This window comes from Lissotriton vulgaris, chromosome 5, assembly GCF_964263255.1.
Source record: "Lissotriton vulgaris chromosome 5, aLisVul1.2, whole genome shotgun sequence".
NCBI classification, from domain to species: Eukaryota; Metazoa; Chordata; class Amphibia; order Caudata; family Salamandridae; genus Lissotriton; species Lissotriton vulgaris.
In genome coordinates this window covers 2,030,824,112-2,030,850,090 of record NC_141693.1, presented here as the reverse complement: position 1 = coordinate 2,030,850,090, position 25,979 = coordinate 2,030,824,112, and the positions used below count along the sequence as shown (strand labels likewise).

Here is a 25,979-nt window from a genome sequence, read left to right as displayed (position 1 = left end):
TGCAGGTCAAAGAGAGGCCTCGTGATAGAGCAAGGAACGGAAAACTGAGACTGTGTGTGAACAATGATGACAAGCTCAAAAGTTCAGTCTGTGTCAAGGAGACCTGGTGCCGGCCTGATGCTGAGGACTCATGAGCCTCAGCCTTACCTGTCACTGACATCTCAAGGCCAGGGGTCGCAGCCTAGTGGGGTGACCCTGACATCACCCAGAGCTCAACACGTCTGAACACCCCAGACTGAACCCTGCTAACTGTCTCTGAAAGAAGAACTCAGAGGGGGTCGAAGTGGTACCTGTGAAGCTGAGGTCAGAGCTATAAATCAAGCTCAGATGCTACCTTGAATCCTGGGTCATTTTCTGCCATTCTTTCTTCTCTTCTTCTCTCTCATGTCTCATTATTTTCTATCCTCTTTCCTCACTGCTTGTTCGTTCCATTGCATCCTCTCGCAGAAACATTGGCCCCCGGAACGTCTTACCACTGCCATAGACTGAAGTAGAGTCCCATCTTCCGCCTGATCCCAGCGTCGCTTCTGAAGCGTCATCTTTCTCTGTGTTCGAGATGACGCATAGAGGGATGTAGAGGCGCACAAAGGACAGACGTGAAAGGAGTCCTCTCCGGAAAGAACACGTTCAATGGCTGAATGAATATGACTTAGTGCTACCAAATCGCATTGACATACTTGCAGTTGTATAGGGGACCTGCTCATGCCCTGAAGACACCTTGTCTGGGGTAGTGTATGGCATTAGCTGTGGCTGTCCGGCTCTCATGCCTTTCTGCGGCACTGTAGATATGGCGTAAAAATCACCAGGCTGGGTAAAGCACAGCCTGGTGGGGCCTCCCCTGTGGGGTGTTCTAAAGTACACTCCAGCCCATCCTTAAGCTCCCTACTTACCTTAAAGTCGACCACCTCTCAATCAGAGGACATGAGAACTTTAACAAGTAGATCAAAAGACATAGAGTAACACTAAGTTCACCTCTGAGACCATTTTTAACAGGTTTTATGTGTCTTCTACAGGATGCTGACACCTTGCGCCCTCTCCTGGTGGCTGCTGCTCGGCCTCATGCTCTGCCAGCAGGTTCTCAAAGGGCAGAAACAGGCGGGAAGCTTGGAGTTTGTTTATCACTCACAGCAAGAGCTGGAGTCTATCCTCAAGAGAATGAACGAAGAGCACTCGTCCATCAGCTACTTGCATTCTATCGGGGAATCTGTGCAAGGTGAGATTGAGGCATTGTGTGTATGAGGAGGTGAGAGGGGAGGGCCTTCCAAGCACTTTATCCAGCAGATGAACTGCTCTTGTATCTTACCTTTCATTGCTTAATGCAACTGAAGCACCCCACACATATGTATTCCCTGCTCCCTGTTGTGGCATGTTCCCTCTGCCTCCTTCATGTATGGTGTAATGCAACTGAAGCACCCCACACATGTATTCACTCCTCCCTGTTGTGGCATGTTCCCTCTGCGTCCTTCATGTATGGTGTAATGCAACTGAAGCACCCCACACATGTATTCACTCCTCCCTGTTGTGGCATGTTCCCTCTGCGTCCTTCATGTATGGTGTAATGCAACAGAAGCACCCCACACATATGTATTCCCTGCTCCCTGTTGTGGCATGTTCCCTCTGCCTCCTTCATGTATGGTGTAATGCAACTGAAGCACCCCACACATGTATTCACTCCTCCCTGTTGTGGCATGTTCCCTCTGCGTCCTTCATGTATGGTGTAATGCAACAGAAGCACCCCACACATATGTATTCCCTGCTCCCTGTTGTGGCATGTTCCCTCTGCCTCCTTCATGTATGGTGTAATGCAACTGAAGCACCCCACACATGTATTCACTCCTCCCTGTTGTGGCATGTTCCCTCTGCGTCCTTCATGTATGGTGTAATGCAACAGAAGCACCCCACACATATGTATTCCCTGCTCCCTGTTGTGGCATGTTCCCTCTGCCTCCTTCATGTATGGTGTAATGCAACTGAAGCACCCCACACATGTATTCACTCCTCCCTGTTGTGGCATGTTCCCTCTGCGTCCTTCATGTATGGTGTAATGCAACAGAAGCACCCCACACATATGTATTCCCTGCTGCCTGTTGTGGCATGTTCCCTCTGCCTCCTTCATGTATGGTATAATGCAACTGAAGTACCCCACACATGTATTCACTTCTCCCTGTTGTGGCATGTTCCCTCTGCGTCCTTCATGTATGGTGTAATGCAACTGAAGCACCCCACACATATGTATTCACTCCTTCCTGTTACGGCATATTTCCTCTGCCTTCTTCATGTATGGTATAATGCAACTGAAGCACCCCACACATGTATTCACTCCTCCCTGTTGTGGCATGTTCCCTCTGCGTCCTTCATGTATGGTGTAATGCAACAGAAGCATCCCACACATATGTATTCCCTGCTGCCTGTTGCGGCATGTTCCCTCTGCCTCCTTCATGTATGGTATAATGCAACTGAAGCACCCCACACATGTATTCACTCCTCCCTGTTGTGGCATGTTCCCTCTGCGTCCTTCATGTATGGTGTAATGCAACTGAAGCACCCCACACATATGTATTCACTCCTTCCTGTTACAGCATATTTCCTCTGCCTTCTTCATGTATGGTATAATGCAACTGAAGCACCCCACACATGTATTCACTCCTCCCTGTTGTGGCATGTTCCCTCTGCGTCCTTCATGTATGGTGTAATGCAACTGAAGCACCCCACACATATGTATTCACTCCTTCCTGTTACGGCATATTTCCTCTGCCTTCTTCATGTATGGTATAATGCAACTGAAGCACCCCACACATGTATTCACTCCTCCCTGTTGTGGCATGTTCCCTCTGCGTCCTTCATGTATGGTGTAATGCAACAGAAGCACCCCACACATATGTATTCCCTGCTGCCTGTTGTGGCATGTTCCCTCTGCCTCCTTCATGTATGGTATAATGCAACTGAAGCACCCCACACATGTATTCACTCCTCCCTGTTGTGGCATGTTCCCTCTGCGTCCTTCATGTATGGTGTAATGCAACTGAAGCACCCCACACATATGTATTCACTCCTTCCTGTTACAGCATGTTTCCTCTGCCTTCTTCATGTATGGTGTAATGCAACTGAAGTACCCCACGCCTATGTATCCACTGCTCCCTGTTGTGGCATCTTCCTATCACCTCCTTCCTGTATGGTGTAATGCAACTGAAGCATCCCACTCATATGTATTCACTGCTCCAAATTGTGGCATGTTCCGTGTGCCTCTCTTGTGTACCGTTCCCACCCACTTCCTCCACTGCATTCGTTGGGAGGATTGCTCTCTGCTTCGCTTGTTTTAGGGGGCCTTCTCAGTCTCCTACACTTGCTAAGTTTTGGGGTACCCTCTCCTCTCTTTATTTTGAGCAGTAATTCCACTCTGTTCTTCCTGTTGAGCAATCACTTTTAATTTTGGGTTGCCCACAGGCTTCCCATGCCATGTTTAGGTGTGTCCTTAAATCCTTCATGCTTTGTCTTTAGTAGTACCGTTTCAGTCTTTGAGTTTAGGGCGCAAACCTCATGCTTTGTATCCAGTAGTGCCCTTGAAGTCTTCATCCTTTGTGTTTAGTCTGTGTGCTTTGAATTTATTAGTTTAAACTTTATGCTTTGTGTTTAGTACTACCCTTGCAGACTTTCTTATGTTGTATGTAGTAGTAGACTGTCCGTCTTCATGCTTGTATGTAGTACTACACTCACCGTCTTCATGCTTCAAACTGCAGGTCATTGCCAAGACACTGCACAGAACTATCATTGCTACTTGATGAGAGAAAACCTGACGTACTTTTTCTCACCGAGACATGGCTGACTCCGCATTCTGACCCTGAGTTGGTTCAAACTTTGGGGCAGGGTTACCAAATTGTGAGACAGGACCGCGTAAATGAAAGGGGGGGTGGCTTAGCAATCATTTTCAGAGACTGTTCCACTTGTCGCTGTACCCCTAACCCCTTCACGGACTGCGAAAGCCTGTCTTTCTCCCTGGAATTCTCCCCCAATACAAGTTTCTCAGGAGCACTTGTATATCGCCCACCGGGCCCAGCCAAACAGTTTCACGAGTCTCTGCCCCCGCTGGTCACTGACCTTGCTTTTTCGCCCTCCAATTATACGTTATTAGGCGATCTTAACATCCATTTCGATGAATCTAATGATTCCATCGCCAATAAATTAATTGGAGATTTCTCTGCTCTACAGCTACCCCAGCTGGTTTTATCCCCCGCGCATACCAAAGGTCATTTGTTGGATCCGGTGTTTAGCAACTGCCCTAACTTGAAGGCATGCCCCCCTATAGCACTCCCCTGGGGATATGCCGGATCAGATAAAATTATTTATAGAGAGGCCATTAGAGCATATAAAAAAGACATAAAGAGTGCGCAATCCCTATCCTATTCACATAAAATTGCAGAGGCCAGCTCCAGCTCCAAGGAGATTTACAAAATTGTAAAAAGCCTCATTAACCTCCCAACGCCTCCACTTATTGACAAAAATCCTCGGCTCCGTTGTGAAGATCTGGCTGATTTCTTCTTCCAAAAAATCAATCTCATCTACTCCTCCTTTCCCTCTTCAGAGCAGACTAGATCGAAGGAGATACCTTTATGCCCCCCACAAGAAAACAAATCCAACTGCCCCCCTGTGCTGGCGGAATTTCCCCTGATGGTTGCGGACCAACTCATCTCCCTCATGCGTCAGGTGAAATCAGGCTCCCCTAGGGACCCAGCACCTCCACATATCTTAGTCTCTGCTATACAGACCATCCTCCCTACACTGCTAGCAGTACTTAACACCTCAATCTCCACCTGCACAGTCCCAGTGGCTTGGAAACAGGCCATGGTGAGGGCCCTTGTTAAAAAACCCAACTTGGACACCAAGAATCCTAACAACTTTCGCCCGATCTCCCTGCTGCCTTGGGCAGCAAAAAGTTTGGAGAAATACATAAACAGTCTATTAACAACCTTTCTCGAACAAAACCAGCTGCTCGATCCCTCCCAGACAGGTTTCCGGCCCAAGCATGGGACCGAGACTGCATTACTGGCTGTCACAGAGAAGTCCAGGATGATCTTAGATCGGGGAGGATCGGTGGCAGTCATCCTCCTCGATCTGAGCGCTGCATTTGATACCGTTAACCACGACATCCTTTTGCAGGGTCTCCTGGATACCGGAATATCTGACAAAGCCCTGGAGTGGTTCAGGTCTTACCTGAATGATAGATCCTTCCAGGTATATGAGGGCAATGCCACCTCCACCAGTAAGCCGCTGGGATGTGGAGTCCCGCAGGGATCATCATTGAGCCCGACGTTATTTAACGTCTACATGAGGCCACTGACTGAGATCGTCCGTCCGTATGGTATTAAGATCATTACCTACGCTGACGATACTCAGCTGGTGGTCTCTCTGGTGCAGGAAGGGGGCTCCTTAGCGGGCGTGGATCTTGCAGGCTGTCAGGAGATAGTCAAGAGCTGGATGACCAAGTCTTGTCTCAAACTCAACGAAGACAAGACTGAGCTTATGCTCCTGGGTCGGCTCGCACCATCTTCCATCGATACTCTTTGGCCACCCTGCTTAGGACCTGCCCCGGCACCCAAAGATACCATTAAGAGCCTTGGTATCTGGCTGGATAGGTCCCTGTCATTTGACCAGCAGGCAATAAGACTATCTGCCATCTGTTTTGGCATCCTCAGAGTCATCAGAAAGATCCTCCCTCTACTCCCCTTCGAAGCAAGAAAGACCGTGGTTCTGGGCCTGATCTAATCTCGGTTGGATTTCGGGAATGCTTTATACCTGGGAGCCCCTGATTTCACTCTGCGCAAATTGCAATTGATACAAAATTGCGCCGCACGGACTCTTTTACAAATCCCCCGCAGATCATCAGTAAAGTCTGGGCTAAGGAGACTACACTGACTCCCCGTTAGGGAAAGAGTCAACTTTAAATCCCTCTGTATTGCATATCAGGCAGGCCTTTTGGTCCTTAGGCCCAGTAATCAATCTACCTCTCATTACACCCTATCATCCTGCCAGACAGCTACGCTCAACCGATGCCAACTTGGCCATTGTTCCTGAAATATAGAAATCAAGATCGGGAGGCCGCTCTTTTTCCTATAATGTGGCCAAGATGTGGAATGCTCTTCCCCAGCATCTAAGGTCCAACCCCGATCTCATCTCATTTCGCTAACAGCTGAAAACGCTCCTGTTCAATAATCAGTAGTCGGGTAGATAACCTTCCTTCAAGCAACCTAAGCCTCAGTGGTAATCTTAGCGCTTGGACGCCTCAGGGCAAGCTATGTGCACTCTATAAAACCCATTTCATTTCATTCATGCTTTGTATGTAGTAGTACACTTTCCGTCTTCAGGCTTTGTATGCAGAAGTACTCTTTCCGTCTTCATGCTTTGTATGTAGTAGTACACTTTCCGTCTTCATGCTTGTATGTAGTAGTACACTTTCCTTCTTCATGCTTTTTATGTAGTAGTACACTTTCCGTCTTCATGCTTTGTATGCAGTAGTACACTCTCCGTCTTCATGCTTTGTATGTAGTAGTGCACTTTCCGTCTTCATGCTTTGTTTGTAGTAGTACACTTTCCGTCTTCATGCTTTGTATGTAGTAGTACACTTACCGTCTTCATGTTTTGTATGTAGTAGTACACTTTCCGTCTTCATGCTTTGTATGTAGTAGTACACTTTCCGTCTTCATGCCTTGTTTGTAGTAGTACACTTTCCGTCTTCATGCTTTGTATGTAGTAGTACACTTTCCGTCTTCATGCTTTGTATGTAGTAGTACACTTACCGTCTTCATGCTTTGTATGTAGTAGTACACTTACCGTCTTCATGCTTTGTATGTAGTGGTACACTTTCCGTCTTCATGCTTTGTATGTAGTAGTACACTTTCTGTCTTCATGCTTTGTATGTAGTAGTACACTTTCCGTCTTCATGCTTTGTATGTAGTAGTACACTTTCCGTCTTCAGGCTTTGTATGCAGAAGTACTCTTTCCGTCTTCATGCTTTGTATGTAGTAGTACACTTTCCGTCTTCATGCTTGTATGTAGTAGTACACTTACCGTCTTCATGCTTTGTATGTAGTAGTACACTTTCCGTCTTCATGCTTTGTATGTAGTAGTACACTTTCCGTCTTCATGCTTTGTATGTAGTAGTACACTTTCCGTCTTCATGCTTTGTATGTAGTAGTACACTTTCCGTCTTCATGCTTTGTATGTAGAAGTACTCTTTCCGTCTTCATGCTTTGTATGTAGTAGTACACTTACCGTCTTCATGCTTTGTATGTAGTGGTACACTTTCCGTCTTCATGCTTTGTATGTAGTAGTACACTTTCTGTCTTCATGCTTTGTATGTAGTAGTACACTTTTCGTCTTCAGGCTTTGTATATAGTAGTACACTTTCCGTCTTCATGCTTTGTATGTAGTAGTACACTTTCCGTCTTCATGCTTTGTATGTAGTAGTACACTTACCGTCTTCATGCTTTGTATGCAGAAGTACTCTTTCCGTCTTCATGCTTTGTATGTAGTAGTACACTTTCCGTCTTCATGCTTTGTATGTAGTAGTACACTTACTGTCTTCATGCTTTGTATGTAGTAGTACACTTACCGTCTTCATGCTTTGTATGTAGTAGTACACTTTCCGTCTTCATGCTTTGTATGTAGTAGTACACTTACCGTCTTCATGCTTTGTATGTAGTAGAACACTTTCTGTCTTCAGGCTTTTATGTAGTAGTACACTTACTGTCTTCATGCTTTGTATATAGTAGTACACTTACCGTCTTCATGCTTTGTATGTAGTAGTACACTTTCCGTCTTCATGCTTTGTATGTAGTAGTACACTTTCCGTCTTCATGCTTTGTATGTAGTAGTACACTTTCCGTCTTCAGGCTTTGTATGCAAAAGTACTCTTTCCGTCTTCATGCTTTGTATGTAGTAGTACACTTTCTGTCTTCATGCTTGTATGTAGTAGTACACTTACCGTCTTCATGCTTTGTATGTAGTAGTACACTTTCCGTCTTCATGCTTTGTATGTAGTAGTACACTTTCCGTCTTCATGCTTTGTATATAGTAGTACACTTTCCGTCTTCATGCTTTGTATGTAGTAGTACACTTTCCGTCTTCAGGCTTTGTATGTAGAAGTACTCTTTCCGTCTTCATGCTTTGTATGTAGTAGTACACTTTCCGTCTTCATGCTTTGTATGTAGTAGTGCACTTATGGTCTTCATGCTTTGTATGTAGTAGTACACTTTCCGTCTTCATGCTTTGTATGTAGTAGTACACTTTTCGTCTTCATGCTTTGTATATAGTAGTACACTTTCCGTCTTCATGCTTTGTATGTAGTAGTACACTTTCTGTCTTCATGCTTTGTATGTAGTAGTACACTTTCCATCTTCATGCCTTGTATGTAGTAGTACACTTTCCGTCTTCAGGCTTTGTATGCAGAAGTACTCTTTCCGTCTTCATGCTTTGTATGTAGTAGTACACTTTCCGTCTTCATGCTTATATGTAGTAGTACACTTACCGTCTTCATGCTTTGTATGTAGTAGTACACTTTCCGTCTTCATGCTTTGTATGTAGTAGTACACTTTCCGTCTTCATGCTTTGTATGTAGTAGTACACTTTCCATCTTCATGCTTTGTATATAGTAGTACACTTTCCATCTTCATGCTTTGTATGTAGTAGTACACTTTCCGTCTTCATGCTTTGTATGTAGTAGTACACTTTCCGTCTTCATGCTTTGTATGTAGTAGTACACTTTCCATCTTCATGCTTTGTATATAGTAGTACACTTTCCGTCTTCATGCTTTGTATGTAGTAGTACACTTTCCGTCTTCATGCTTTGTATGTAGTAGCACACTTTCCGTCTATGTAGTAGCACCCTTGCAGTGTTTGTGCTTTTAGTTTAGGGGTGCAGACCTCATGGTTTAGCTCCTTGAGTGATCTACTTAGGAGGCTTTAGATGGAGGCACATTGGTCTAATCCTGAAAGGCTGTGTCTGTTATCAAAGATCAGGGTAAAAGCAATTTACTGGGAAACAATAACGGGCTCCTGGGCTCCTCTCCCTCCGCCTGGGACGACTCCTGGTGGCCTCCCGCCCTGGGCACCGCACCCAAACCGACAGACCATGCACGAAACCTGGGCTTCATCCTGGACTCCTCCCTCTCCATGACCAGGCAAGTCAGCAGCGTCTCCTCGGCGTGCTTCAACATCCTACGCATGCTACGGAAGATCTTCTGGTGGATCCCCACAGAGACCAGGAAGACCGTCACCCAGGCCCTCGTCACCAGCCGACTGGACTACGGCAACGCCCTCTACGCCGGGACCACCGCCAAGCTCCAGAAGAGACTCCAGCGGATCCAAAACGCCTCAGCCAGACTCATCCTCGACATCCCACGATCCAGCCACATCTCCGGACATCTCAGAGACCTTCACTGGCTCCCCATCAACAAGAGAATCACCTTCCGCCTCCTCACCCACGCACACAAAGCCCTACACGACCAAGGCCCGAGCTACCTCAACAGCCGAGTCAACTTCTACGCTCCCAAACGCCACCTCCGATCAGCCAACCACGCCCTCGCCGCCGTCCCCCGCATCCGAAGAGCGACTACAGGAGGAAGGTCCTTCTCCTACCTGGCCGCCAAGACCTGGAACTCCCTCCCGTCCGACCTGCGCCTGACCCAAGACCACCTCTCCTTCAGGAAGAAGCTGAAGACCTGGCTGTTCGAGCAGTAGTGGCACCCCCACCCCCCCCCCAGCGCCTTGAGACCCTACGGGTATGTAGCGCGCTTTATAAGTGTCACTGATTGATTGATTGATTGATTGAGATGGCCAAAGTGGCGGATACTTTGACTCAGAATTGTATACATTTTAAATCTGCTCCTATCTATGAGGAAACTATTGATGAAATTGTCCCTGCTTTGGCACAGATACTGTTTTTACAAATTCAATATAAGACTTTACCCACCAAACTGTTCTGTAACAAGTGGCGCTGAAATGTTTCCTCTGATGAAATTTGTCCTTCTTTCACAGCCAGCTCAGAATCTATAGTTCACTTGTTATTTTTTCGTCCCCATTATAAAACTCTGAGGGCCAAGTGGATTATCCCTGTCTGGAGACTAATTCGTCCTGGCCATTATCTTGAGATACTGAGAGTTTTATCTACCAACACACCTAGGGTAATAGTTTGTGGCTGGGCCGAATGCTGGCTTGCACTATGGATTAAATGTTCAAAATGTTTCATATGAATTGTGTATTTTCCCAAACTGTATTTTACCCTTGCAGTTCTGCATATTTGTGTTTAATAGTACCCTTGCAGTCTTTGTAGTTTGAGTTTAGAATCGCAAACATCATGCTTTCTGCTTAGCAATGACTTCATTCTTACATGCTTTGTGTTTCAGGGGTCCCCCTTTGGGTTATAGTTATTGGTCTTACTCCAAAGGCCCATCAAGTTGGCGTTCCTGACTTCAAGTACATTGGAAATATTCATGGCAATGAGGTAGGCCATAGATGGTGCTGCATCAAGGAGCCCTAGTCTGTGACTGCTATGTAGTGAACAGTCTGTTCTTTTTTGTGTCTCACTGTGGCAGTTGGGGTTGTTGCCTTTATGTTTATGTCCATGTGTCTCTTTGTGGCAGGTGTGGTTGTTGCCTTTATGTTTATGTCCATGTGTCTCTTTGTGGCAGGTGTGGTTGGTGCCTGTATGCTGCTGTCCACATGTCTCTTTGTGGTAGGTGTGGTGGGTGACTGTATGCTGCTGTCCATGTGTCTCTTTGTGGCCGGTGTGGTTGGTGCCTGTATGTTGCTGTCCATGTGTCTCTTTGTGGCAGGTGTGGTTGGTGTCTGTATGCTGCTGTCCATGTGTTTCTTTGAGGCAAATGTGGTTGTTGTCTTTATGTTTATGTCCATGTGTCTCTTTGTGGCAGGTGTGGTTGTTGCCTTCATGTTTATGTCCATGTGTCTCTTTGTGGCAGGTGTGGAAGGTGCCTCTATGCTGCTGTCCATGTGTCTCTTTGTGGTAGGTGTGGTTGTTGCCTTTATGTTTATGTCCATGTGTCTCTTTGTGGCAGGTGTGGTTGGTGCCTGTATGCTGCTGCCCATGTGTCTCTTTGTGGCAGGTGTGGTTGGTGCCTGTATGCTGCTGTCCATGTGTCTCTTTGTGGCAGGTGTGGTTGGTTCCTGTATGCTGCTCTCCATTTGTCTCTTTGTGGCAGGTGTGGTTGGTTCCTGTATGCTGCTGTGCATGTGTCTCTTTGTGGCAGGTGTGGTTGGGGCCTGTATGCTGCTGTCCATGTGTCTCTTTGTGGCAGGCGTGGTAGGTGCCTCTATGCTGCTGTCCATGGGTCTCTTTGTGGCAGGTGTGGTTGTTGCCTTTATGTTGATGTCCATGTGTCTCTTTGTGGCAGGTGTGGTTGGTGCCTCTGTCCATGTGTCTCTTTGTGGTTGGTGCCTTTATGTTTATGTCCATGTGTCAACTTGTGGTAGGTGTGGTTGTTGCCTTTATGTTGATGTCCATGTGTCTCTTTGTGGCAGGTGTGGTTTTTTATTTCGACCACCGAATTTCCCTCAGAATGGAATGGACTTAAGTACCGCAATGCAACGCCCATGCTGGTCATGGCATCTTTGTAAGCTCGAGAGCTAAACGCAGGACCCTGGTCAGAATGTAGCGTGCCGATAAAGACTCGCAAATCTTCTATAACAGTTCGGGCGTCAGCCGAGCACTGAGGCCACATCCAAATGTATCTTGATCATGAATGAACTGCGACCATGATATATCTATAGTTGCCATCCCTTTGTAAGGGACCACAGTGGTCCAGGCAAACACATGCTAATGGTTTATCTAAAATTAGAAGGGGTGTCTGCGCCGGGTGTTTCACTGTTGAAACCTTCATTTTCTGGCAGATTTCACATACTAAAACATGGTTTCTGGTCTGTTTCCTCATTCTTGCCCACCAGTATCTTTCCTTTAATAATAACACTGTGGTGGAAACACCTGCGTGTGCAGAGGCGAGCCCTTCATGTACTGCTAAAATTAGTCCTAATCTGTGTTCCATGTTTAGAATTACTCTATCCCCCACTCCAGGGATTCGAGCAAAAGGAACATTATTTGCATCAGTAGTTTTTGGCGGATCGCCATGGATCCTGCTTTACCTTTAATATTGGCTAATATTATAGCTGAGACCTGTTTGAAATCTTTAAGTAACTTCATCCCCAGATTTAAAGCAGGCTCTGCCCCATATTCATTTTGAATCTGTTTCAGGACCTCTGGTATTACCACCATAGACGAAACACCATGTGTTTTGGTGTAGATTGCAGCAAAGACTGTACCCCAAGTGTCGCAATCCTCCAGGTGTGGTGCGATCCCCATTGGTGAACAGATTGTTAGAATTCTGTGTTTCTAATGAGGTGTACTATCGGGAAATACTGCCTCTATTTGAGTAATCTTTTGAGCTAACCAGAATGGAATTTGTTCCCGTTTTGCGGGTAATTTACCAATGACTGATTGTATAGTCTGTAGTGTAGTTTTATTTGTGGTCCCCTGGTGAGGGGTTTGCTGTGGAATCCTGATAGCAGGTTGGACTGTTAGAGTCCGCATGACATATTCAACCAATTGTCTATGTATTTTGATTAATAGTTTTAGTTGAACTAATAGTTCTGGACCTGTCATTCGTTCACTGGCAGGATGTGGTGTATAGCTGGCTAGTACCGGCCAAGTTGCTCCTGGTCTACCCAATGGACCGAGCCTGGTAATGTGATTTTGATGTTTTAGGGCGCCTTTAAACCAGAGCGCATGCTCTTGGTATGTTAATGGAATTTCAATGTCCTCGAAAGGAACATATTCCGTTGGAGGTTCCTTTACTTTGTAGAATTGGAACACATGTGTTAATGGATTTGCTTCTGGGAAGATAATCCATGAGTAGAATACCTCTGTCTGCCAATATTCGTGTGCCTCTATGACAAAAATTACCCTACCACCTCTCAACAGAGGCTGCATCGCTCCGTCTGGTGGTGGGGGGCTGCATCTCTCCGTCTTTTGATGGAAGCTGCATCTCTCTGTCTGATGGCAGAGACTCCATCTCTCTGTCTGGTGGTGGAGGCTCCATCTCTCCGGCTGGTGACCGAGGCTGCATCTCTCCGTCTGGTGATGGAGGCTGCATCTCTCTGTCTGGTGAGTGACCGAGGCTGCATCTCTCCGTCTGGTGGTGGAGGCTCCATCTCTCTGTCTGGTGGTGGAGGCTCCATCTCTCCGGCTGGTGACAGAGGCTGCATCTCTCCATCTGGTGGCATAGGCCGCATCTCTCTGTCTGGTGATGGAGGCTGCATCTCTCCGGCTGGTGGTGGAGGTTGCATCTCTCCGTCTGGTGGTGGAGGCTGCATCTCTCCGTCTGGTGGTGGCGGCTGCATCTCTCCGGCTGGTGGTGAAGGCTGCATCTCTCCGTCTTTTGATGGAAGCTGCATCTCTCTGTCTGATGGCAGAGGCTGCATCTCTCCGTTTGATGGCGGAGGCTGCATCTCTCCGTCTGGTGGTGGAGGCTGCATCTCTCCGTCTGGTGGTGAAGGCTGCATCTCTCCGTCTTTTGATGGAAGCTGCATCTCTCTCTTTGATGGCGGAGGCTGCATCTCTCCGTTTGATGGCGGAGGCTGCATCTCTCCGTCTGGTGGTGAAGGCTGCATCTCTCCGTCTTTTGATGGAAGCTGCATCTCTCTGTCTGATGGCAGAGGCTGCATCTCTCCGTTTGATGGCGGAGGCTGCATCTCTCCGTCTGGTGGTGGAGGCTGCATCTCTCCGGCTGGTGGTGAAGGCTGCATCTCTCCGTCTTTTGATGGAAGCTGCATCTCTCCGTCTGGTGGTGGAGGCTGCATCTCTCCGTCTGGTGGTGGAGGCTGCATCTCTCCGGTTGGTGGTGAAGGCTGCATCTCTCCGTTTGATGGCGGAGGCTGCATCTCTCCGTCTGGTGGTGGAGGCGGCATCTCTCCGTCTGGTGGTGGAGGCTGCATCTCTCTGTCTGGTGATGGAGGCTGCATCTCTCCGGCTGGTAGTGGAGGCTGCATCTCTCCGGCTGGTGGTGAAGGCTGCATCTCTCCGTCTTTTGATGGAGGCTGCATCTCTCTGTCTGATGGCAGAGGCTGCATCTCTCCGTTTGATGGCGGAGGCTGCATCTCTCCGTCTGGTGGTGGAGGCTGCATCTCTCCGGTTGGTGGTGAAGGCTGCATCTCTCCGTTTGATGGCGGAGGCTGCATCTCTCCGTCTGGTGGGGGAGGCTGCATCTCTCCGGCTGGTGGTGAAGGCTGCATCTCTCCGTCTTTTGATGGAAGCTGCATCTCTCTGTCTGATGGCAGAGGCTGCATCTCTCCGTTTGATGGCGGAGGCTGCACCTCTCTGTAGGAGAGTAGGATCTGCTCTTATGGTTACCCCCACTTTTTGCTGGTGTTTCATTGTTTTTCAACTTTAGTCTGGCTGGGGCCCGGCTATCCATGACCCCAGCCTACCTGCTTCCTCTTTAAATTTATTCCCAGTACCTTAGGTACACTTCAGATTGCATTATGGGGTACCCTTATAAGTCCTTAGTATATGGTATACTATGTACCCTGGGCATAGGTACCCCAGAGGCCTACCAGGGGACGCAGCACGTATTGTGCTACCCATGGGAAGCCTTCCAAAATGTCACCACAGGACTGCTTCTGAAGCCTGGGTATGATGGTACACCCTTTACTTAGATATAGGTTACCTATATCTACCTTAAATCACTGCACATATAAACCTATCAGTCACCCCTATGGCAGGCCTTATCAATCCTGAAGGAAGGGTGCTGGGTTTTGTGTGAGAGGGTGCCCATGCATGAGCAGGACCCCTCTGCAGCCTTCAGAACCTATTCTCTGGGGCTGTTCTGTGATGCAACCAGACCATATACTCTTAAGTGCATTATAACCTCGCTGCAAATGCTAACTTTGGAATGGCTGCACGGAAACATGTCATCTTTGGTGTCAAACACTTTGGAATCCTACCCTCCTACCAGTCCTGGTGGTGGGGGTAGAATTCAACCCTTCCAGAGGGAGAGACATGTACACACCTGTATACCCAGTGCCAGTTTAAAATAGCCCTGGCATCACAAAATGGGTGCTGCAGCCACAGACATGAGTCTGCCCTCCGGCTGCTGGACGAAACTCCAGCAGGGGAGGCCTGGTCAATAGGTTTCCTGTCACAAGGAGGTGTAATCACCTCCCAGACAGGCTTTAGTGTATTGAGGCTGGGTGGGTGCACAACAAGAGTGCTTTGAAGTCTGCACTGGGGGCACATTTGGTGCCCCTGTTCGTAGCCCAGTTCAAGCCGGTTGCAAGGGCTACCAGCCCCTGCTCTGGCATGAATCTGGACAAAGGAAATGGGTGTAGCCACCCCTCTTTCCAAACCCTCCCATAGGTGGGTCCCCAGAGGATGTCCAACCCCTTCCTTGGGTATAAGAAAGGAACCCCTCACTACTGGACTTTAGATTACACCTGGGTGAAACTCTGCTACAGATATCCTGTAACTTCGACGATCTACATGACTAGATGACTGAAGAATATCCCTTGGAGTAAAGGAGTTACTCTCCTGCTTGGCAGGCACCTAAGACGCATCTGACCGGTCTGCATCGCCGAAGCTCCCGCCGGACTCCGTTGTAATTGCAGCCTAGGAGGTGGATTTCCAGACTTCTCCAAAGCTGAGACCCGCAGCCCTCGTGAGTACCTTGGAACCGGAACCCCTGGACACCGTACACATTTGCAAGTACATTAGCTTCTTGACGTTCCTTGAGGCTGTGCATTGTGTTACTTGAAGCCCAGACCCCGAGCACTTGACTGGTGGGTCCCTGAGAAGCCAACTTTGACTTTCCGTGGGTTTTCCTCGTTGCTCCAGACGTGCCCTGACTCTCCACCACTTGGGGAGTCCCTCGGACCTTGCTGGTCCGCACCGAAGCATTCCTTCACTTTCTGCGTGGGTTACTGTTGCCAAGGCTTGTTGGGTCCAATCCGGTCACTGACGCTGCAGCACTCAACATCTTTTGTGGGACAGCTCGAATCCAGCTCCTGGTCGTCGGCGACGTCACCTGGTCTTCGTGGCTGCAGAGTCAAGCTTCACATCTTCATCCTGAAATCACTGGACATCGGTGGGTATTTGACAATCGTGCCCCTGGTCACTGGCAAGTGACCCAGACTTCCTCTCATCTTTGATCCGGACACCTTCCACTTCGATGGCAGCAGCACTTTGCAGCAGATCGCCATTGAAATCAACGACGATCCCCGACACGTAAAGACACCTATGCACCCGGCTTCCCTGGGTGAGGTAACTCGAGTACTCCAGTGCTCCCGTGGGTGTTGGCCCTAGAACCCCTTAAGTCTAAAGAGGTTTGCTCAAAGTCATCTCCTAAGTGTTCCTAATCTTTACATTTCCAACTGCGTCTTTCCCCATAGAATCTAATGGTGATTTGCGGCTGTGTTCTCACAGTGCAAGCGTCCCCCGTGGGTCCCCTGTGTCACTACCTTGGGTTGTTCCTTGTGGTCCCAGCGATTCTACAGTCTCTAGGCCTTCTGTCTAGTCAAGTCGTGGTTCTTATACAAATTTTTAATATATGGTTTGGTACGCCCCTAGGGCTCAACGTATATTGTGCTAATTTACTGTGTGATATTAAGTGTAACGTATGTGCTTTGACCTCTAGCCTCATAAAGAGACTAGTAGGGTGTGTTTAGTATAAATACATATATTTTATATATATACCTGGTGTGGTTATCCTTTCCTTTGGTCACTCAAGAGATTATAGACAGGTAAAACAAGCTGCTTTGCATTCCTTTAAGACTTAGCCTGAAGGCTGCTCTCCATAGCTACCACTAGGATAGCTTTCAATAAAGGCTGTCTTTAACGTATCACCTCTAAGGGGTTGTTTCGAGTGGTACAGGGTGCCCAGTATAACTAGTGGACAGCATATACCGTGCCAACTTCTCACATTGGTGTGCAGAGGTTGGGATTCAAGGTTGTCATTTTTTTACCAGATAATCTCAAGTGAGTGACTAACTGAAAACCACTAAAGGTACCGAGGTACATATAATACAAGCTTAAAATACAGTAAGGTCTACTGAACTTAGAGTTGTGTGTCAAGGGCTTAAGCACACCCTTTCTACAACGCAAGAGAGTTTAGTAGGCCACACTAGAGTGTGCATACACCACACCACACCAGTGAGTCCCTGCCAGATGTCAGTACCATGCTGACATCCAAGTATGACACATTCCATTCTTGGAATGGAGAGCATTGTGTACTGCTAGGAGATTGAGGACAGGCAAAAGTGCAAACACCCAACGCCTCAAGGAGGTGCTACTGTTGGATGATCTCAAGAAGGCCTCAGTGCCTGAAGGGGTCGGCAGAGTGGGTGGGGCAGCCAATGAGGAAAGGCCCAGGGGTGAAAATGACCAGGACCCCAACGCTGAAGCTGACCAGGAAGGTGCCAATGACCTTAACCTGGAAGATGCAGCTCCTCCTGGAGATGGGGAGAAAGCCAGGAAGACCCTTTCTTTGTCCCATCAGGGAGAGTTGGAGGTGTGCCTAGAAGGCCCAGATCTCCTTCTCAGGAGTCTGACTAATCTAACATATCTGTAGGGACCTCTGTTTCTTCTCACAGGGGGGAATCCTCCCAGGAGAAGAGAGAAAGGCAGCTCAAGTTTGGAGAAGCCCAGCTGAGAGTTAGAAGACAGCAGGTAGCCTTAGAAAGGGAGTCCCTAGAGCTCCAGAGAGCTAGATAGAAGCTGGGGCTAGAGCCCCATGGTGGCAGCAACTTCCCTAGTGGTAGAGAGAGATCTCATGACCATAGGAACTTAAGCAAGATTTCCCCTCCCTACCAGAGTGGGGATGACATCCAGAAATGGATTACAGCACTGGAAAGGGCCTGTAAAGAATAGAAGGTCCCCCAGGAGCAGTGGGCAGCCATCTCGTGGCTCTCCTTTGCAGACAAAGGTAGAGATAAGCTCCTCAATGTTAGAGAAGAGGATGCTGATGAATATACAGTCCTGAAGAGTGCCCTGATTGAGGGGTTTGGCCTAACCACTGAACAATACAGGATACAGTTCAGAGATACCCAAAAGGCTCAGACTCAAGACTGAATTGACTTTGTTGATTGTGCTACTAAGGCTCTGGACGGTTGGTTACTTGGCAGCATAGTACATGACTTCACAGGATTGTACAACTTAATTATGAGAGAGTAGATCCTTAATAATTGTCAAAATCAGCTGTTGCATCAGTACCTGGTGGACTCTGATCTGACCTCTCCCCAAGAATTGGGAAAGAAGGCAGACAAATGGGTCAGAACCAGGGTGAGGCAGAAGGTACAGAACCAAGGTGGTGGCCCAAAGAAGCAAGATCATAAGAACTCTGATAAGGGTGGGGAAAAGGGTCAAGACCAGAAGTCTTCTCTCAAGGTCCCCAAAAATCTGCATCTGGTGGGGAATCCCTTTCAATTAAAGGAAGAGGCCGAAAGAAACTGTGGTGTAAAATCTGTAAACAGAAAACCAACTGGGCAAGTGATTGTACTAGGGCCAAAGACACAACTCCAGCCACCATTGCCCCTAAGGCAACTGTTCCCCCTAGTTCAGCTCCAAGTGGTGGTGCTCAGAATAAGGGTGTAGTAGGGTTAACCCTGGGTTCTGAGATGGACTATGGCCTGGTCAGAGTTCCAACTCAGGCTGTACTGATCTGTGATGGAGGCATGGATATGTCCTCCTTTGTCAGCCCCAGTAATCTGGGAAAATACAGACAGCAACCTTTGATTAATGGAAAATAGGCTTTGGCATTCAGTGACACGGGGCAAGTGTCACAATGGTGACACAAGACCTTGTGGCTCCTGAGCAGATCATACTTGGTGAAATGTACCAAGTGACCAATGCTAGCAATGTCAGGACTGACCGTGCCCTAGCAGTTGTTAATTTCTCCTGGGGAAGGGTAACTGGCCTGAAGTGGAGAAGTGTGGCTCAATGGTTAGAGCGACAGACCCTGATGCAGAGGTCTAGCCCGGGACCAGGGTTCAATTCCCCGCCTCGGACTCAAAATTCCACGGACCTGATAATTGTCGCCTCGGTGCCTATTCCAATCATGGAGTCCCACTCTGCAACTCTGGGCAGTAGCTTGCTTAATCTCCACAACGGCCCCCACAACGCTAAGGGTGCCTGGCCTCCACCTTGGGGGTGCCCAGGAGTGGACGCCTCTCAGGGAAAGCCAGGACGGGTTCCACAGCGGGATTCGTACAAGCGCCTTGAGACCCTTGCGGGTGAGTAGTGCGCTATACAAGTATCAATTTACAATTTACAAGAAGGTTGTGGTAAGTGCAGACCTCCCTTTGAATGTTTGCTTGGCAATGATTTAGAGACTTCAAGCTTTGCCTGAAGTGGAGCTCTGGACCTAGGCAGAAATGTTAGGCATCCCTGCACATGTGTTTGCTGTGACGAGGTCACAGGCCAAAATGTCAAAAACTGAACAGGCCTTGAATTCTGGAAGAATGGGCCAGGTGCCTCCCAAGAAGAGGAGCAGTAGGGTTAAGCAGTGCCTTCCCCCCTGACTCAGAATACAGATCATCTCTTGAGGGAGATGATCTTAGTCGTGAAGAAGGAACTGTCCCAGATGAGCTTGAGCCTGATCAGGTTGAGTTCTTGGGGACAGGGGACCCTTCCAGGGCAGATCTGAGCCAGGAGCAGCAGACATGCCCCTCTCTTGAACCCCTCAGACAGCAAGCTGCTGCTGACGCTGCTGGGAATGCTAGTGGTACCCATAGAATATATTGGGACTCCTGTGCTCAGAGAGTAGAGACCCCAAGCCTGGTGCAGCCAGGAGGTTGGTTATACCTCTGAAGTTTTGGGGCTTCCTATTGACACAAGCCCATGATATTCCCTTAGCAAGTCACTTGGGCCAAAACAAGACTTGGAACAGGATTGTCCCTCACTTTCATTGTCCCCATATGTCTGATAACATCAAGGAGTTTTGTTGCGCCTGTGTCACCTGTCAAGCCAGTGATAAGGCAGGTGGTATAACAAAGGCCCCCTGATACCACTACCTGTGGTAGGGGTTTCCTTTGAGAGGGTGGGGATTGATGTAGTTGGTCCAATGGATCCTCAGACAGCCTCTGGGTATAGATTTATCCTGGTGGTGGTGGACCATGCCACTAGGTACCCAGAAGCTATTCCACGTAAGACCACCATAGCTCCTGTAGTGGCAAGGGCCCTTGTGGGAGTGTTCTCAAGGGTGGGTTTTCCTAAGGAGGTAGTATCAGACAGAGGTATTAACTTCATGTCTAGTTACTTGACTGCAATGTCGAAGGAGTGTGGAGTAAATTTCAAATTCACCACACCCTATCACCCACAATGCAATGTTTCAGTTGAAATGTTCAACAAAAACTTGAAGGGCCAGATCAAGGGTCTCCCAGAAAAGCTAAGGCGTAGACGGGACATCCTATTACCCTGCCTTTTATTTGTATACAGGGAGGTTCCTCAGAAGGGGGTTGGTTACAGCCCTTTTGAACTTCTGTTTGGGCATTCTGTAAGAGGTCCATTGTGTCTGGTTAAGGAGGCATGGGAGTTACCTCTCAAACCCCCTAAACAGGACATAGTGGACTATGTACTTGGTCTCCGCTCCAGGATGGCAGAGTATATGAAAAAGGCAACCAAAAACCTTGAGGCTAGCCAGGAATTGCAAAAGGCCTGGCATGACCAAAAGGCTGTACTGACTGTTTACCAGCCAGGACAGAAAGTGTAAGTGTTGGAGCCTGTGGCCCCAGCAGCCCTCCAGGACAAGTGGAGTGGCTCCCGTACGATTGTTGGACAGAAGGGGGAGGTTACCTATTTGGTTGACCTTGGAACTCCCATGATCCCCCACAGGGTGCTTCATGTCAACAGACTGAAACCATATGTTGACAGGGGAGACATGGGCTTGCTCATCGCTACTAATGAAGGACAGGAGGAGGAGAGTGACCCTCTCCCTTACCTGCTCTCACAGAACCCTGATGACGGGTCAGTGAATAGTGCAGCCCGGGCAGGCAGCCTCACTCCCCAGCAGAAAGCTGATTGCAGACAAGTGCTCAATCAGTTCAGACATATGTTCTCTCTGACTCCAAGTCAGACTACCTGGTGCACTCCTGAGGTGGACACTGGTGACAGTCTGCCTGTCAAGAGTAAGATCTACAGGCAACCTGACCATGTCAGGGACTGTATCAGGACTGAAGTCCAGAAAATGTTGGAATTGGGAGTTATTGAACTCTCAGATAGCCCTTGGGCTAGTCCAGTGGTCTTGGTACCCAAACCTCACACAAAGTCTGGTAAGAGAGAGATTAGGTTTTGTGTAGACTACAGGGGTCTCATTACAGTCACTAGGACTGATGCTCATCCAATACCCAGAGCAGATGAGCTTATAGATACTTTGGTCTCAGCCAAGTTTAGGAGCACATTTGATCTGACAGCTGGATACTGGCAGAGCAAACTAGCTGATGATGCAAAGCCAAAGACAGCCAGAATTTTGTACCCCTAGTGGGCATTACCAATTTGTGGTGATGCCCTTTGGTTTGAAGAATGCACCTGCCACTTTTCAAAGGTTGGTGAATAAAGTCCTAACAGTCCTGGAAGACTATAGTGTAGCATATCTAGATGAAATTGTTGTCTTTAGCTCAACCTGGGAGGATCACCTGGTCCACCTGAGAAATGTTTTGGAGGCCCTGCAGAAAGCAAGCCTAACAATCAAGGCTACTAAGTGCCAGATAGGGCAGAGTCGGGTTGTGTACCTGGGCCACCTTGTAGGTGGAGGCCAGGTTCAACCATTGCAGTGCAGTGCAAAATCCAGGCCATCATGGACTGGGTTGCTCCAACTACCCAGACTCAGGTCAGAGCTTTCTTGGGCCTGACTGGATACTACAGATGATTTGTTATGTGGAATGGATCCATTGTGACACCCCTGAATGTCTTAACTTCCAAGAGAATGCCAAAGAAAGTTCAGTGGACAGTCAGCTGTCAAAAGGCATTTGATGACCTGAATCAGGCCATGTGCACTGCACCAATTCTGCAAAGTCCTGACTATTCCAAACAATTCATTGTTCAAACTGATGCATCTGAGTTGGGGGTATGGGCTATGTTATCACAATTGAATGATGAAGGTCAGGACCAGCCAGTAGCTTTTGTTAGCAGAAGGCTGACTCCCAGAGAGAAACGTTGGTCTGCTATTGAGAGGGAGGCCTTTGCTGTGGTTTGGGCTCTGAAGAAGCTGAGGCCATACGTATTTGGCACTCACTTCACTGTTCAGACAGACCATAAGCCCCTCTTGTGGCTAAAACAGATGAAGGGTGAAAACCCCAAACTTTTGTGGTGGTCCAGTTCCCTACAGGGGATGGACTATACAGTAGAACATAGACCTGGGAGTAACCATGCCAATGCAGATGGACTCTCCAGAAATTTCCACTTAGAACATGAAGACTCAACTGGTCAAGGTGAGTTTAATGTCCCTGCATTTGGGGGTGGTGGGGATTTTTTGTAGGAGAGTAGGATCTGCTCTTATGGTTACCCCCACTTTTTGCTGATGTTTCACTGTTTTTCGACTTTAGTTTTGGCTGGGGCCCTGCTATCCAGGACCCCAGCCTAGCTGCCTCCTCTCTAAAATGATTCTAAGTACTTTAGGTACACTCCAGTTTGTTTACTGGGATACCCCTATGAGTCCTTAGGGCATAGGTACCCCAGATTCCTACCAGGGGCTGCAGCATGTATTATGCCACCCCTGGGAAGCCTTCCATAATGATACCCCAGGACTGCTACTGCAGCCTGGGTAAGGTGGTGCATGCACCCCTTACTCAGATATAGGTTACCTATATCTACCTTAAATCACTGCACATTTAACCTATCAGTCACCCCTATGGCAGGCCTTATCAATCCTGAAGGCAGGGTGCTGGGTTTTGAACCAGTCCTAAATAATTATGATGAAGAACTTTGCAATTAACTTTGCTTAAGCTAGTAACGCAGTTTGAAGATAAAATGAATGTGGTATTAGAACTCCACAAGTTATCCAAGAAAGCATAGCCAACTATGTTGCCATCCTGAGGGACTCATGCAAATTGTGTGAATTTGGACCATTGGCAGATTTCCTAATTAGGGATCAACTAGTAAGATGCACCAGTAATACATGTATCCTGTACAAATTGTTGGATAAGAGTCCAAACCTGCAGGAAGCCATTGGCAAATCTGTTAATCATACAGCATTGTTTTGTGAATAAATGAAATCCCATTGCCAATCTCTACATTCGAAGTCAGTGAGATTAATCTAGACAAGGAAGTGTTTAAAGTGAAGGCAGATCCCCATATTAGCTCTAAACAACTTCCAGATACCAGTATATGCAAATGTTTCCGATGTAGTTGCAACAACCATCCGGCTAATAATTTATGATGCCAAGCTAGGGTATGAATATGCAAAAGATGCTAAAAAGGAGGCCATTTCGCAAGGTTGTGCAAACAAGATGAAAACAAACAATTCAGTAAGGTAGACGAATCAATCGTAGAAATAAAGAAAATTGTTTTCTAGATAGAAAATGGAGTCTGCAACACATACAGTTCTTACCCTGAGTGTAAGGGTAGCTTAAATGAGAACCCAGTAACAATATTTGCTGATTCGTGTCTGCCATTTCCATCATAAATCAACAACATCTTCCATCACTAAAAGATGATGTTCTCAAGGATCTTGATATACCAACTTGTGGATACGACATGGATCCCATTCCCTTAGTGGGGATGATAGATGTACAAATTTCATTCAAAGATCGGGTTACACATGGGACAATTTATGCTGTGGAAAGGGGTTCAACATTTTTGGGGTGGCAACACCAGAAAGAACTATGAATCACCTTAGACCGCAATAGTTCTTTTGGTCGATCAACCAAATTGTAGTGCAGGTATTTGCAATGAATTCCAGGACGTTTTTTTCAGAAAATCTCAGTTTACTCTGTGACTTTCAACACAGGATAACACTCATACATGCCATCAAACCTGTGGTTCATAAACCAAAAACAATTTCTAATCTCATGATGGAGTCATTAGAGTGTGAACTTAAGAAGTTATCCGATTTAGATATCATTCAACCAATGGATTACTTAGAATGGCTCACTCCTATAGTCATAACTAAGTAAGCACATGGCGAAGGCATATGCCTATATGTGGATCCAGGGGATCTCAATAACAGCATTTGGGTTGAGAGAAACCTATTGCCATGCATAAAACAAATGCTGAGAACGTTAAAAGAAACAAACTAATTTAGTGTTGATTTATTTATGGTGTACCATTAAGTGGAACTCCATCTCTGCTTAACTGCTTTCATTACTTCCATAGGAGTGTTTATGTTTCGTACGCTACTTTTTAGTCTAGCCTCCGCTGATGGGGGTTTCCACTCAATTATGCAAAGAATCATGGGGTGTGTGCCCACTACTCTTTGCTTTCAAGACAGTATACACATTTTTAGTTCTTCTGCCCAAGAACATTATAATACTTTAAGAGAGGTATTCACTGGGTTGAAGGATGCTGGTCTCAGTTTGAAAAGAGGTATGTGTTAACTAGGAGTTGCTGCAGTGGCCTCTCTAGGGCACACTATAACTAAAGATGAAATTAAGCCCTAAACAAGCTTAGTGGGCGTGGTTCAAGAATGCACCCCCTCCCACCAATAAAGATGAGCCAAGTTAATTTCTCAGAATGGCGGAGTTCATGGCAAGGCATATAAACAATGTCTGATATTGCTAAACCCTTAAGAGAATTTCTAAAAAGGGGAATCCAATTCACATAAGGTCAATCATGCTAGGAATCTTTTCACAAAATAAATGACACCATTGGTTCTGCACTGCGCCAAGGGAATTTTGAGACTAGTAGGAAAACTATCCCTCCTCAACTACTCCATTGTGGGAAAAAAAGCCTTAGCATGCTATTGGGCAGTCAATCATTTATGGGGATGATAATTATTTATAAGAACAGACCACTAAACCTTTCTAAACCCCTTATATATGATTTCGAGCAAGGGTTCAATGCAACCCCCCCCCACATAGCTAAGTGGGTGTTGGGTGTAAATGGGTATTAGTACAAGATGGAGTATGTCCCTGGCAAAGATAATGCCAACGTTTTCCTTTCCTGGGCCACTATAAAAATGCTAATGAGGACAATGACGTTTTGGATGCTCCAGTCTTTGTAATTATCAATACTGCATTTTCCCCAGAGGAATCGGAAACGAAGATGCCACCCTTAACCAACTGAATTGATGCATTTTGAACTGGTGGCTAGCCAAACTAAGCAAAACACAAAGTGAAGAGGCCAGAGAGTACTGAGAAGTCAGGTTCGAAATAAATGTAGTGGATGACAACGTTTTATTTAACAAGAAAATAATTCCACCATTCAATTTAAGAAGGAGAATAATCAGTCAGTCTTGCTCATGAAGGCCACCTGTGTAGGAGTGTCACCGAGAACCAGATCAGGTGTAATTATTGGTTCCCAAGGATGGACACTCGTGAGTGGAACCAAAGGTTCAAGACGGTATCTCTTGCGCAATGGGTGACACAAGTGCATTTGTTCATAATGTCCCTTTGTCCCCTGTAACAATCTCTGCTTGGCTTTTATTGGGCATTATAGGCCTCATAAAGGACCAAGATATTTTAAAACGGTGCATATTTGTGCTAATTGATTCCTATTCCAATTGCCCGGTCACTAGATTGGTGAATTAAATAATCACAAAGCAGTTCATTGAATTTTTGCAAGATACATTTTTCACTGAAGGAGTTCCTGACACGCTTTTTACAGATAATGAGGTACAGCTTACTTCTAATGAAATCAAGGAGTTTATAACAACATTGTCTGTAAACACCTGAAAACAGCCCTGTTTTATCCCATTGTCAATGGGCTGTTGGAAAGCGGAAATCATGAGCTACAAGAATGTTGTCAACCTTCGTGTGTAAATGGTCATTCGGGTGAG

The 25,979-nt window shown here is 47.0% G+C and overlaps 1 protein-coding gene across 1 annotated transcript in view; it reads left to right on the top strand.

Annotated features, from left to right (window-relative positions):
* Positions 1 to 1,014: 1,014 nt before the first annotated feature.
* LOC147718068 (carboxypeptidase M-like) overlaps positions 1,015 to 25,979 on the top strand; it is a 217,412-nt gene continuing 192,447 nt past the window's right edge. The window contains exons 1-2 of the mRNA XM_086919901.1: positions 1,015 to 1,213; positions 10,398 to 10,495. Of these exons, the coding sequence (XP_086776027.1) occupies positions 1,015 to 1,213; positions 10,398 to 10,495 (297 nt within the window). The remainder of the gene's footprint in view (positions 1,214 to 10,397; positions 10,496 to 25,979) is intronic.